Source organism: Myodes glareolus, chromosome X, assembly GCF_982192425.1.
Source record: "Myodes glareolus chromosome X, mMyoGla1.1, whole genome shotgun sequence".
Taxonomy (NCBI): Eukaryota; Metazoa; Chordata; class Mammalia; order Rodentia; family Cricetidae; genus Myodes; species Myodes glareolus.
Window position 1 is genome coordinate 113377715 of NC_142053.1, and position 14293 is coordinate 113392007.

At 43.2% G+C, this 14293-nt stretch overlaps 1 protein-coding gene across 1 annotated transcript in view; it reads left to right on the top strand.

The window, feature by feature from the left end:
- Positions 1 to 14293, top strand: part of Ca5b (carbonic anhydrase 5B) — a 51162-nt gene that overhangs the window by 24159 nt on the left and 12710 nt on the right. Inside the window, exons 4-7 of the mRNA XM_048440632.3 lie at positions 9196 to 9314; positions 10807 to 10902; positions 12728 to 12790; positions 13801 to 13956. Of these exons, the coding sequence (XP_048296589.2) occupies positions 9196 to 9314; positions 10807 to 10902; positions 12728 to 12790; positions 13801 to 13956 (434 nt within the window). The remainder of the gene's footprint in view (positions 1 to 9195; positions 9315 to 10806; positions 10903 to 12727; positions 12791 to 13800; positions 13957 to 14293) is intronic.

Sequence of the window (14293 nt, forward strand, 5' to 3'; positions counted from 1 at the left end):
TAAACAGAAATATTATTAATCACATTTAACTTATCAGATTGCAATATACCTGAAATGGGCCAAAAATAATATTTGTGTGTGTGTTGCTAGATTATGGTCTTAACTATTTAAGGTGTGTCACATATTAGAGAAATAAGAAACTTATATCATGCTAGTTTTGTTAAACAGTATTACTTAGTTTTGCAGAGTGTGGTGGCACACACATTTAATCCCAGCATTCAGGAGGCAGAGGTAGGTGGATCTCTGTGAGTTCAAGACCAGTCTGGTCTACAGACTGAGGTCCAGGATAGCCAGAGATACACAGAGCGATCTCCTCTCAAAGAAAACATTATGAATTCGATGATATCCAGTAATTATTACTTTGAAACAATTATTCAAAATAGTATAGATAATGTGGTGGTTTCCACCACAGTTTCGACACCTTCCTCCCATTGCTCCATTTCCTCCCCCAGACCCTGCACAGGGGATTCTCCGGAAACTCTGTAGACACCTTTGGGTATTTCAACTCTTGGGGAAGGTGAACACAAGTAGCATTTAGACCGGAATGGTGCTGAAGGTCCTATGGTGCACAGAACACCAAGCAGGCCTTAGATAGCTTTAGAACTGATGTTGGCAGTTCCTGAACTCAAGGAAAATGGCTTTCTCTCATGAATATGAGAAGGTGGGTCCATGACAGTGATGCTGGGTAAGGTAAAAACATGTAATTTAAAAGCACTGACATATTTAACTGGAAATCTGGAAATCTGAGCTGTTCCTTTGTTTTATCCTGTAACTCTTTGATGCTTAGATATGGTGCTCTGGCCTCTTTGGTTCTCTGGACTGCAAACAGACCACTCTTCCTGTTCTCTCTCTCTCTCTCTCTCTCTCTCTCTCTCTCTCTCTCTCTCTCTCTCTCTCATTATCTTCCTGCTGCAAGCTGCAACATTACACAGTAATTGCTCAGCCAACTTCACAAACAACTTATCAGAACCAAGGGATCTGGTAAAGGCTAAACCAAAATGCAGGCTTTTTGGCATTATTGCTTTGTGAATAAAGTGGCTGTCTTTTGCCGTAGATATTTTGCTGTAGCTGAACACCCTTTCTGTTACAGTTTTAGGAATTAATTCTCTAGTCCAGAACAGTTTCCCACTGCCAGGCTTCATTCCTCTCTCCCAGGTAAATGCAGAGATCTGCCTTCCTGCAATTATCTTTATCAGCAGGCATTTGGTCAGTGTTTAGGGCCCAGACAAAGAGCATTCTATTTAAGATAGTCACAAATATCCAAGGACATAGAATTACTGCTTACCCAAGCTGCTGCTCTGGTTTTACCCCACACCCAGAGCTGGTGATAGCAGCATACCCCAGAACTGATAATTTAGAGGCCTGGGTGTCCTCTTTGTTTCTTCTGCCTAGAGCAATAAGTATTAAAAAAAAAAAAAAAAAAAACACTGAGCAATAAGTATAAACTCCAGACCTGGGCCCATAGAAACTGAAGTGTCAATCTGGTGTCCGTGCTTTCTGATAAAGAGCCAGCAGCTTCTCCCTGACTGTTTATGTAGGTTGCTTGGCTACCCAATTCCATGCATGCTGATAAAAAAGAAGCGGCATACTGATTTAAACAACCCCATGCCCTATTCATAATTGTACTGAAAATAAACCTTTTGGCTCTTTCTAACCCCCTAAAAATGTACCGTAGCACACTTCTCCTCTAGAATTCCCTGATGATTTAGTTCCTTTCTTTTTTTTTATTACCCCCCTTCCCTCCTCCCCCCTCCCCTTTGTCCTTTAGTTCCTTTCTTAACTAACTTTCTCCTTTAAGGAGTCATCAGACATGTACGGATCTGTGTGTCTGTGTGTGAAAACTCTTATCTGATTTTCTATGGGGCAAAAGAATTCCAGCCCTGGAACCTACTAGGACTGGGGAATTGCTGGTTTTAAGAATATACATGACCAGGAATGTTCGGATCAGGTGGAACAATGGGAAATGATGGATTGAAGAGAGAGTAAATAACATGGGTAAACAGAACCTGTTGTGAGTAGACTTCTTTACCCTCAGATTTTTAGTCCCCCCTTTAGTTTATCCTGGCATCTTTAATTGAACCCTGAACAGAAGTCTTAAAGGCAAGAACTTTGAGGCTCCCATTATCTTCCTTCTAGCAGCCTTCTCTGCTATGATTCAGTATTCAAACCTGTCCTTTTGTACTAAAATGTCTCCACATCCCCCATTCTCTGCTTTGTCCTATGTGGTTGCATGTGAGTGTGTAGTATATGTAGGCGTATGTAGTACATGCAAATATATGTACCCATGCATGTGCATGCAGAAGCCACAAAAAGCTGTCAGGTGTCTTCATCTATTGCCAGCCACCTTCTTCCCTTCAGACAGGGTCTCTCACTGAGCCCAGGGCTTTCATTTCATCTAGGCTGGTCAGTCATTACAATGTTGGGATTCTCTTTCTATCTTCTCTTTCTGTCTGGGGTTTCAAGCATGTGTGGCCATGCCCAGTTTTGCATGGGTGCTGGGGATTAAAACCCAGGTCCTAAGGCTTGCAAAGCAAATCCTTTTACCCACTGAGCCATCTTTCCACTCTTCTCTGCTTCGTTCTTTATAGTACAATACAGACCCTCCCCCAAACCCCTAATATGTTACTTAATATGCCTCAAACTAAGAAGGAATTTGCTCTTTTTCCTTACAGATTTGTGAACATTTTTCTCATACTTTCCCCAAAACTTAGAATGTATTCCCCATTTCTACTGCAAGCTCAGTAAGAATTCCAGGAAATTTCAAAACAGCAAACTAAATCCCTATGCTCCCTGTAACTGTGCTGGCGCTCTGTTGTTATCCCTGTTGGCCTAATAGGCAGACCTAGCTGTCTAGGGTAGGGTGTGCCTACCCGCACACATTCGCTCTGCCTAGCTGTGGGTGCCTACCCGCACACATTCGCTCTGTCTAGCTGTGGGTGCCTACCCGCACACATTCGCTCTGGATATACCTCGAAGTCCCTTCAGAGTCAGTCATTGCACTGTTCCTGGTAATTTTCTTTCTGGCTACAGATGCTAGGGTGTTGGTCAACCTTGAAAGCTGTGTTGAGTGAGGAATCACAGGAAGCTGTCCGATGACACTCTGAACCAAATGAGTTAAGCCCAAGAGCGTTCAGAGTTAAATAGCTACGGCTTTGTTTTGTTTGAGACTGGATCTCATGTAGCCAAAACTAGCCTCTAGCTCTCTGTGTAGCCAAGGATATCTTGAACTCCTGATCCTCCAGCCTCTGCCTCTCAAGTGCTGGTACTGCATGTGTGCCCCGACCTGGCTTCAATAGCAGCTTTAAAATTTTGTAGTCTCTCTTTTTCTTTTGAACTGTAGATTTAAGACGTCCTATTCTATTCTTTTGCATGGGTAATCTCAGATGAAAACCAAAGAACTCATGTTTCCATCATAGCGGATGTTTAGAATCTACAGACCTACCTGACTAACACCCCTCTGGTGCTGTTTCCCTGAGTGAGTCAATCCCTAGCATTCAGTCACACTGTTTTTATAAACATGCAAGAAAAGTTCTTGAGAAATTGCTTGTTTTTCCCTTTCTCGGAATGGACTGAAAGTGATAGCTCTTTTATACTGTTTGATTATCATCTCCTATTGAATGCCATCAATCTCTACTAAGTCCGTACTTTCTCTCTCTCTCTCTCTCTCATTTTTCCTTTCGGAAAATGAGAGAGATTGACTGCCTCTTAATTCCTGCTTATTCTTCATTGTTGTTTCTTTATCCTGTCTCAAAAATAAATCCACAGGACTCCAAAAGGGGCAAAAATAGAGTACCTAAGCATCAAAAGTAAAGAAGATAATAAAAGCAAGTAAAGACATGCTAGAAATGAAGAAAAGCAAGGAACAGTTCTAGGGAGAAAATATCTAATTTATGAGTTTCAAAATACAATAAAAACGAAAATGCCCTAAGAAATGCTGCTGCAGAGTGTGTTGTATAATCTGGAATAAAGTGAAGGGAAAGGGCCAGGAAGATATGTGACATAAAGCATCCTACCAGGTCTGAGAGCAGCTAAAGCAGCATTTGGAGGACAATCCATAGATGAAAAGGTGCACAACAGAGAAGAGCATTGTCCCATCACTAAACTTAGCTTCCCACCCCAAGAAACTGCACCAGAAGAAATTAAACCCAAAGCAGGAAAGAAGGCCACAATAATGAGCTGAACAGAAATCAACAGAATGAACAAGTGGTTCTCTGGAAGGAGCAACAGAATCGACAAAGGTTCAATTAGATGGACCAAGAAAACATTAAAGAAGACGTTATTAAAAACTGAGATGAGCCAGGCAGTGGTGGTGTATGCCTTTAATCCCAGCACTTGGGAGGCAGAGACAGGCGGATCTCTGTGAGTTTGAGGCCAGCCTGGTCTACAAGAGCTAGTTCCAGGACAGCCTCCAAAGCTACAGAGAAACCTTGTCTTGAAACCCCCCCCCAAAAAAAAACCCTGAGATGCTGAAGAGGCAACACAGCCTACCTACCAGAAACTCACGGCTCTAGACTAGAAGGCATGTGAGTGCCACACTGCTGTCCTCTTCAGAGTATGGCTTTGTTAGCCGGGTCCCTGCTCTAATTTTATTTCTGTTGCTCTGAGAATATCCTAACAAAAAGCAACACAGGGAAGGAAGGGCTTATTTGGCTTATGGCTCCAGCTTACAGTCTGTCACTGGAGGGAAGGCAAGGCAGAGATTTAAAGCTTCACACCCATGGTCAAGAGCAGAGAGAGAAATGCTTGGATCTTTGTTTGCTGGTTCTTTTTGGCTAGTTTTCTCTATTCTTATCAACTGAGACTCCGTTCGCAAGTGTTTCTGGGTTGTAGCAAGTTGACTTTTAAACTCACCATAAGTTGGTACAGGGGTGCACACTTTTTAATACCAGTACTTGGGAGGCAGAGGCAAGCATATCTCTGAGTTCAATGCCAGCCTGGTCTACAGAGTGAGTTCCAGTACAGCTGGGGCTACACACAGAAACCCTGTCTCAAAATAAAAAGAAAAGCAAAAGTCCAACCATCATACCCTCTAAGAAGGCCACACACAGTTAGCTGATCTTAATGAGTTTGTGTGGTGATTATGACAAAGTGTGGGGGAGTGTAATGGTCTTTCTCAGACCACCAGCCCACAAATCATAGCTTGGAGACATATTATTATTTATGAATGCTTGGCCTTATTGTATACTTGTCCCACATATAAATTAATTTAACCTGTTTCTCTTCATCTATGTTTTGCCTTGGGGCTTTTTACCTTTCTTTCGTTCTGTCCTACTATTTCTGCTTCTCCCATGTCTGACTGACTGGCAGCTGCCTGGCTGGCTGGCCCTGGGCAGCTCCCTCTCTTTCTCTTTTTTTCCCCCTAGTCCCAGATTCCTTCTCCTGCTTATTCTCTCTGCCCACCAGCCCCACCTATCCCTTAACTGCCTAGCTATTGGCTCTTCAGCTTTTTATTAGACCAATCAGGTGCCTTAGGCAGGCAAGGTGAAAACAAATGCAACACATCTTTACATAGCTAAACAAATGCAGTGTAAACAAATGCAACACACCTTTGCATAGTTAAAGTAATATTCCGCAACATAATCAAATGTAACACATCTTTACATAGCTAAGGTAATATTCCACAACAGTGGAGGATACTGCATTATCCCTGGGCTGACATGGACGGTCCCTGTCATCAACTTAGTCAACTTTCTTGAGATTCTGACTGGCACTCAGGAGGAGGAGAGGAGGGTCCCATTATTCTCCTAAGGGTGCTGCCTACCCAATCATGCCTCACTTTATACTTTGATGGGCACCAGGAGGTGGCGAATCTAGTAAGAGTGCTTTCCAAAACCTTTTCAGTTCCCCTTCCCTATTTAGGTTCTACATTAACCAGAAATTAATTATTTTTGGTAAACTTACAGAGTGATATCACCGATGAACTTCCTCAGTTACCAAGCATGTTTACTAGCAAAGAGTTCGCTACCTTGTGAGCTCCGCTTCCTTGCAAGCTCCATCAGGTTTGCAAGCAAGCAAGCAAGCAGGGTGAAAGCCGGTCCCTTTGTTTCCTGTGGCCTGGGTTTCTGATACACAGGGACAGACCTAACCGCAGCTTCAAGGATGTCTAACCACAACAGGGCCCTGAGAGTCATAGGAGGCTAAGCTCCCAGTGTGTAGTCACAGTTTCATTGCTTTCTTCACATCTCACCTCCCTCCTTAACCAAGAGACACAACTCCCAACAAGGGAGCGCCTGTTTCCTTGGTTACCTCATATCTAACTCCTTGCCTACTGCGTCTCAATTACAAACAGGCAACGGGTTCAAGCCAAGGTTCTTTCCCCTCAGAGTTCATCTTCTCCACTGTATTATGTGGTAGACCCCTTGTCTGCATTGCTTCTTCCCGTTGTCCAGTTTACACAGATATGATGCTAAGCACACCCAGGGGGTTGTAATTTACAAAGTGCCGGAGCCAATGCTAGCGCTCTAACCTTTGTTCCCAGGACTCACAGTGTGGCTGTATCGACAGGCCAGGGAGCTAATGAGAACTAGCGAGCCCGGTAGAGTTTGAAGGAAGCAGTAGCAATGAGGAACAGGTGGGTCTACACCAAGGGGGCAACCTTTTCACCCCCAACCTGCTGTCCAATGAGATTGTGTGCCCATCATGGCCAGAGGAGTCTCACGGATGCAAGTCAGGTTGAAAATACGTATGTTTGTATGAAATTGTCCAGCTTTAATTTGTTTCCTGTTCCCAGTTTTCATGTGTGTGCTGTGTGCACGGTTTTTGCATACTCGTGGTAGCACATGTACATGTGGAAGCCGAAGGTTGATGTCAGGGGTCCTTGCTCTTCCTCCCTATTGATTAGCCTCAAAACCAGAGCTTGCTGCCGATGCTAGTCTTGCTAGCTAGTTTGCTCTGGCAATCTCCTGTCTCTGCTTCCTAGGGTGGAATTACAGGTGAGTCACCTCATCCACCCACTCACCTAGCATTCTCCGTGGGTTCTGGGGATTCAACCTTTAGTCCTCACACTTGGCCACTAGCAGCTTAACCACTGAGTTACCATCCCAGCCCTGAACTTTTCCAGCTTGAAATTTTGGCACTCGAATTTTAAAATGTCTTTAGGGTGGTGTGAACCAGTGCTATGTGGTAAATTGGAACACCCTGAGGCCAGTTCTGCCTTTCATTTTCCTCACAGCCACTTTGTTGGTGACATCTCCTCTCTGCTTTGTTCATCGTCTTTGGAGGCAGCAAGCAGTCAAAGTACAGGATATGTTTTCAGGGTTGTCCTAGGGAAAGAAGAGAAAAAAACGGGCCCTTTCCTCTGTGCCACTTAATTTGGGATTAGCACTTCAATTTTATTCAGAAGATTAGATTAAATATTTGACAAAACCATGTTCACAGTTTAGAGCTTTAGAAAAATGGAGCTGGGCACGTGGCTCACTTGGTAGAATGCTTACCCAGCATACACAAAGTCAAGCAAGTATCAGCACCACAACAAGCAAACAAAACCACACACACACACACACACACACACACACACACACACACACAAACCTGGTGGCACTCACGGGTAATCTCAACACTTGGGAGGTGGAGGCAGGAGGATCAGATGTTCAAGGCCATCTTCTGCTACATAGAAACCAAAGCCAGCCTCTACTACATAAAACCCAATTTCAAAAGCAGTAATTTTTTTCCGGGGAAGAGAGCATTTTTATTTCAGTTCATTGCTCCTTTTAAAATTATGTTTCGGGCCATTAACTCTACATCACCCCTGCCCTCCAAAGAAAAATCATGCTTGGTGGCTTTACCTGCCTCTTAACAAAAGTGTCTTTTGTCCCGCTTCCCACTCTTTTTTCGGACAGCGTTTTACTATGTAGACTCACAGAGAGCCACTTACCTCTACCTCCTGAGTGCTGGGATTAAAGGTGTGTACCACCATGCTTGGCAAAACCGTTTTTTTTTTTTTCAAAAGAAGAAATCATGTGAGGAAACTTTAGAGGACAGTAAGATACAGAGGTGACCACTGCCCGCTACAGCAGTGCATTTGGTCCTTGGGGTTGCCAGACTTCATCACTTGTGCACAGAAGTTGCGACTGACGACATAGGACACGCTGAAGATCATGACTTTATCCTTTCTGAGGAGTGCTGGGGGGGGGTCGGTGGGAGGAAGGTGGGGAGGGAGGGGGAACTGTGGCTGATATGTAAAATGAAAAAAAAAAACCTTTTAAATAAAAAAGAAACACAAGCTGGGTGCTTGTAGTGCTGCCGGATTGGTTTGACCATGGACAGATGTTGCTAGACTCTGATGAGACAAAAGGAATGAGAATGCTTTAGCAAAGTTGGGGGTGGGGATCAGCTCAGCTCAAAGTGGATGGGAGAGTGACTTTTTTCCCTTCTTGTGCCCATGTTGTATCATGTATCCTTGACCAGGCTAGCCACCCGGGGTAACATAATGAAACCCTGGCTCAAAAATAAAACCCCAAAAGTTGAAAAGGAGGGTGTTAGTGTATAAAAAAAAAAAAGAACGGGGCTGGTGAAATGGTTCAGCAGGTGAAGATGTATACTGCCAAGCCTTATGATGTCTGGGACACACACACACACACACACACACACACACACACACACACACACAAATGCATTCACTTTTTTCCAAGAAGGAGAACGAAACACACCTTTAAAGGCAACTCTTGGGAGGCTCAGCCAAACTAATTCCTAGTTTGAGGGAAGGCTGGTCGAAGTGAATTTAAAATCTTTTTTGAATATCTTTTGTCCACATAGTTTAGTTTTATCTCATTTGCATTGGATAAATACACCAAGAGAAATTTGCATTTTTATTTCACACAATGGAAACTAGGCCCAATGACTACAGATGAAAAATAAGTCAAACTGTAATCCCAGCACTCAGAAGGTGAATGTAAATTCAGGTTCAAGGTCATCCGTGGCTACATAGTGAGTTTGAGGCCAGCCTGGGATACATGAAAACTTGTGTCTAATTAATTAAATTAATTAAAATAACCTGAAATCTAGCGTTTACCATTTGCATGTTGCTTGGTACGTGATTCAGTCTTGATATTATTTGGCCGAATCTTTATTACAGTGTTTACTTTGTGGAAATCAGTTTTATAAATACTTGTATGTGATATGGTATGCTCCAGATGATAAAAGGACAGGGTCCCCCCTTTCTCCACATTTCCTGAATCGCTGGATGTGTCATTTCAGTGATTGAGGGAGGACCCCTGGAACACAGCTACCGACTGAAGCAGTTTCATTTTCACTGGGGGGCCATTGATGCTTGGGGTTCCGAGCACACTGTGGACAACAAATGCTACCCAGCAGAGGTATGTTTCTTTTCCTTTCATTCTCTAATGTTTTTAAAGGTGAGGTCTTCCCGTAGTTTGGGCTGTCCTGGAGATCACTATGTAGACTGGGCTGGTTTTGAACTCACAGAAATCCTCCTGCCTCCACCTCCCAAGTGCTGGGATTAAAGATATTCAGACCCAGCGGGAACAGCAGAAGTATGCTGAAAAGGTCCCAAAGAGCAATGGGTGTGTGTAAGTGGGAATAGTTCTGGATTTCTAGTTCAAAGAGATTACCGAGAAGTCCCAGGTGACGCTTTAAATCCTGCTTAGCTTGCTGGAGACAGGCTTGAGCCTTCCCGTCTTATACATGTAAAAATTATATCCATTTGAAATAGTATACCTGAAATGAACCTTAAGATGCTGAAACTGCATTCTGGGGCTGGAGAGACCAGTCAGCGCTTAAGAGCACTTGGTGCTCTTGCAAGAGGACCTGGGTTCAGTTCCCTACACCCACATGGTATCAAAACCATTTATAACTCCAGTTTCAGGGGAATCTGATGCCTTTTTCTGACCTCAGCAGGCACCAGGTGCATACATGATACACAGACATACATGCAGGCAAAACACTCAGACACATAAGATATAAAAGAAATAAATATTGAAAATTAGAATGGAATTCTTTCTGAATTCTGAGTTAGGTGCAGTCATTCCTAAAGCCATAAGTTTCTGTAGAGTTGTAAAACTGATTGATCCCAGTGGGAAATTGTGGGGCCCTAAGTCAAGGCGGTGGCAAGAGAGAATGAGAGAAGCAGGACGATTATCGAAGGGTTCTGAAGTCAGAGTGCCAAGGCACCAGAACGTGCAGCTGGGCTAGTCTTCAGGACGGAGAGCTAACTGGGACCTTGAAGTGGTCCATGTGGGAGGTTAGGTGATGCGAATGCACTGGTTCGAGAAAGGTGGGCGAAGAATGATTGCTATGGAAATGCACGCAGAGCACAAGGAAATAGGATTTTCTCTTTGCAAATAGAATTTCTTCTTGCAACTTTTCCCTCAATTTAGTTTTAAATGTGATGCTAAAAATGAAAATATTTTAAGTGATCATCCCTCCAAGAAGAAATTTGTCTCTAGCTCCCATCTAATTTTCACAGGGGAGAATCTATTTCTCTTAATATAAACATCTTCTTGCCTTGTGATGCAAATGGATTTGGGATATTAGTATTTCATGCAAATCAGGATGGGAATGAAGAAAATGTTGATCCGTCATTGCAAAGTTACTTTCCTCTATGAATTTTATTTTTCTCTCCTAACAAATCCCTCTCTTTCAAAGTAATATTGCTCTTCTTGCCACAATGTCTCCTTCCCATTCTTTATGTTGATCTCACTTTGCACCAGACTGCCATATACTTTTCTCAGTGGCTCTATTTTAGGAGCGGAAACGAGATTAAATGTTCCATGTTGGATGGGGCTGTCAGTTTAGTTTGGTGCAGCCCTGCATGGTCTCGTATAAACCTCGCTTTTCCTGTTGTTTCAGCTGCACTTGGTACATTGGAATGCAGTCAAATTTGAAAGCTTTGAGGATGCAGCACTGGAAGAAAATGGCTTGGCTGTGATAGGTGTATTTTTAAAGGTAAAAACAAACGCGCAGGCTGGGCACGGTGGGACACCTTCAGTCTCAGCTCTTGCGAGGCAGAGGCAAGCAGAACTCTGTGAGTTCCAGGCCAACTTAGTCTACATAATGAGTTCCAGGACAGCCAGGCTATATAAAAAGACCCTGCTTCAAGCAAGCAAGCAAGCAAGCAAGCAAGCCAACCATCTCACCAAGCTCAAATGGTTTATTGTATCTTATACTGAAACAATAGAACATTACAATATAAGCTACTTATTTGAAGAAAATTTAGAACTAAAAGGAAAACTATCTGTACAGATTGCTTAATGGTTAAGAACATGTACTACCCACGTAGTTGATCCCAGTTCAGTTCCCAGCGCCTACATCCACCAATTTATGACTGCCTCTGAGTCCAGCTCCAGGGCTATTGGATGTCTTCGCTCAAATGCACATCAACCCTCCCTATGCTCATGCACACGCATGCACGCACACACACTTAAACGAATAAAAATAAATCTTAAGAAAAAAGAGACCATTGGGCCAAGCATGGTGGTGCATGCCTTTAAACCCAGCACTCAGAAGCCTGAGGTAGTAGCATTGCTGATATATTAAAACGTTAGCCTGGGCTACAACATAAGAATTTGTCTCAAAAAATTTTAAGAAGAGTAACTACTGAGAAATCTCAGCGTTTAAGAGTCCTGCCAGGCATGGTGGTGCACACCATTGATCCCAGCACTCAGGAGGCAGAAGAGCAGAGAGATCTCTGTGAGTTTGAGGTCAGCCTGGTCTACAGAGTAAATTCCAGGACAGCCAGGGCTACACAGAGAAAAATAAAACAAATAAACAAACAGAACATTGGGATCAATAGGAGAGGTGAGGAGGAGGGAGGGGAAGGGGAATGAATATACTTGAAGTATAAGATATATTTGTATGGAAATTTCACAAGGGAGTTCATTATCCTGCATAATTAACATTTTAAAAAGAGTATTAGTGCCATGCCAAGTGTGGTGCCACACACTTTGAATTCCAGTACTCAGGAGGTACACATAGGTGGATCTCTGTGGGTTTGAGGCCAGTCAGGACTATGTAGTGAGACTGTCTAAAATTATATGTGTTCTACATATAGATGGAAAAATCAGCAGTAGTTAAAAATCAGTAACTATTATGAGTCTATTTCAAATGGTCTAAAAATGTGCTACAGGGGCTAGAGCAATGGCTTGGTGCTCTAGAGTGCTTGCTGATGTGATATTCAGGTCCCAGCATGCACACCAGGCTGCTCACAGCTGTCTGTAACTCCAGCTCCATTGGATTCAATACCCGCTTCTGTACTCCATGGGCATCTGCCCCACATACACAGATCCCTACTCAGACAGACAGACAGACATAAAAATAAAAAATAAAATAGGTCTTAAAAATACATAGCCAAATAGAGAAGGCACAAGTCATCTGGGGCATGTGAGCACTTGAAATATTCTTAGTTTGAGACATTGAGGCCAGTCCAGGCTACATGCTAAAACCCTGTCTTCCAGGACGAGGTTAGTGAAAATGCAGGGTAATTTATAATTTCATTCATTTAAAATGCAGTGTAAGAAATGATACTTAATGGGAACAGAAGGCACCTTTCTCTGTAGACTTGCTCTTGCCAGCAAACAGCCTGTTCATTTTGCTCTAAGTCTAATTTAATTTAGTGTTGTTTATAATATTTGCAATTACCAGCTGAAATCTAGTCTTAGCCCTGTGGTTTGTTTATATGTAACCACCAGGTGGTTAATTTTGATTCACATCCTATTTGAGTTTCTACAGTGAGATGGCCATTGTTTGTAATACTTCTTCTCCCCCTTTTCAGCTAGGCGAACATCACAAAGAACTACAGAAATTGGTGGACACTCTGCCATCAATTAAGCACAAGGTAATCTTCAACCTTACGCCCCTTGAAGTCTATCTTATATTTGAACCTCGGAGTAGATAATGCACTTAGAAGCAGGAAGACAAATGAAATGAACTATATTCAGGTCTCTGTTCACACCGCTGCAGGAGGAGACCTGGCATGGATGAGGGTGCATTGATGATGGTCATCCTGTGGTTAAACACTGTGGGGCACAGGAGAAATTACCTGGGTGGAGCTTTCTGGTTTTGCTGAGTGCTTGCTAACTGGGGATCTACTCTTTCCTGACAACTCCTTCTCCATCTTTGTAGGGACACTCAGAGCAGCCTTCTTTTCTCTAGCTACCTCCCACGAGTAGGCAGAGAGAAGAGTTTTATAGAAACTTAACTTGTCTAGAGTGAAGGGCTCTATGTTCTCTGTCCAACTGCCAAGATGAATTCCTCAGTATTCAGAATCCCTAATGGGCTGCTTCCCGGAAATCAGTACACTATTTTTCTGTTCTCTGTCTTCCTATTCCCCTCCTTCCCTCCCTCCCTTCTTGTTTTCCTCTTTTTCTCTTCTTAGTCCAGGATTCTGGCATTCCCTTCCTTCCTTCTTTTCTTCCTCCCCACTTCCTCCCTCCCTCCCTTTCACTGCACTGCCGGGATGGAACTCAGTGCTTGAGCATGCTAGGCAAGCAGTCTAGCATTGAGCTACAACCTCAGCTCTGGGCTAGTTTTACAAGGACAAATCTGTTAGTTTCTCTTGAAGAAGAGACACCTCTCTGATTATGAGTAGCCACTACCTAATACCTCCCAACAGAATTAAAGGAGAAAACGTGTTTGTTGTTTTTTTTTTTCCCTCAGGGAGAACTATCAGAAATACACAGTGTGATTTTGTGTGAAGCAGTGATGGCTGTTTTAGAAGCTATCTTTAGTCCCTGGACATCCCCTGGACCACTGTTGGTCCCTGGACAATCCATGAGAGTCACTGCCCTCACCCTCTGATACCTGAGTAACTTTGATCAATAAATAATAACTCCTTCTCTTGGACAGGACACCCTGGCAGAATTTGGATCATTTGACCCTTCCTGTCTGATGCCTGCTTGCCCAGATTACTGGACCTACTCTGGGTCTCTCACTACACCACCCCTCTCAGAGTCTGTTACCTGGATCATTAAGAAGCAGCCAGTAGAGGTTGATCATGATCAGGTATTCCTTGCGCATCTTCCATCCAAAGAAATACCAGTCTGTCTGTTCAAGCTTGGCTCTAATCTTAACATCAGTTTTGCTTGTTTGTCTTGGGAGAAGTAGGATCTCATGTAGCCAAGGCTGGCCTGGAACTTTAAAGGAACTTTTTTGGTGCTTGTTTTATTGTCTTGTGATGGTAAAGATTGAAGTCAGGGCCTTGCACAGACTAGGCAAGCATTTGCTCCTGTATCTCTAGCCTTAACCAGGAACAAGACTTAAAGCACAGAAGGACATAGCTATGTATTTGCTTTTATATTTGCTTATGAATTGTGTGCTTCCTCTGTAACTGTGAATCTCT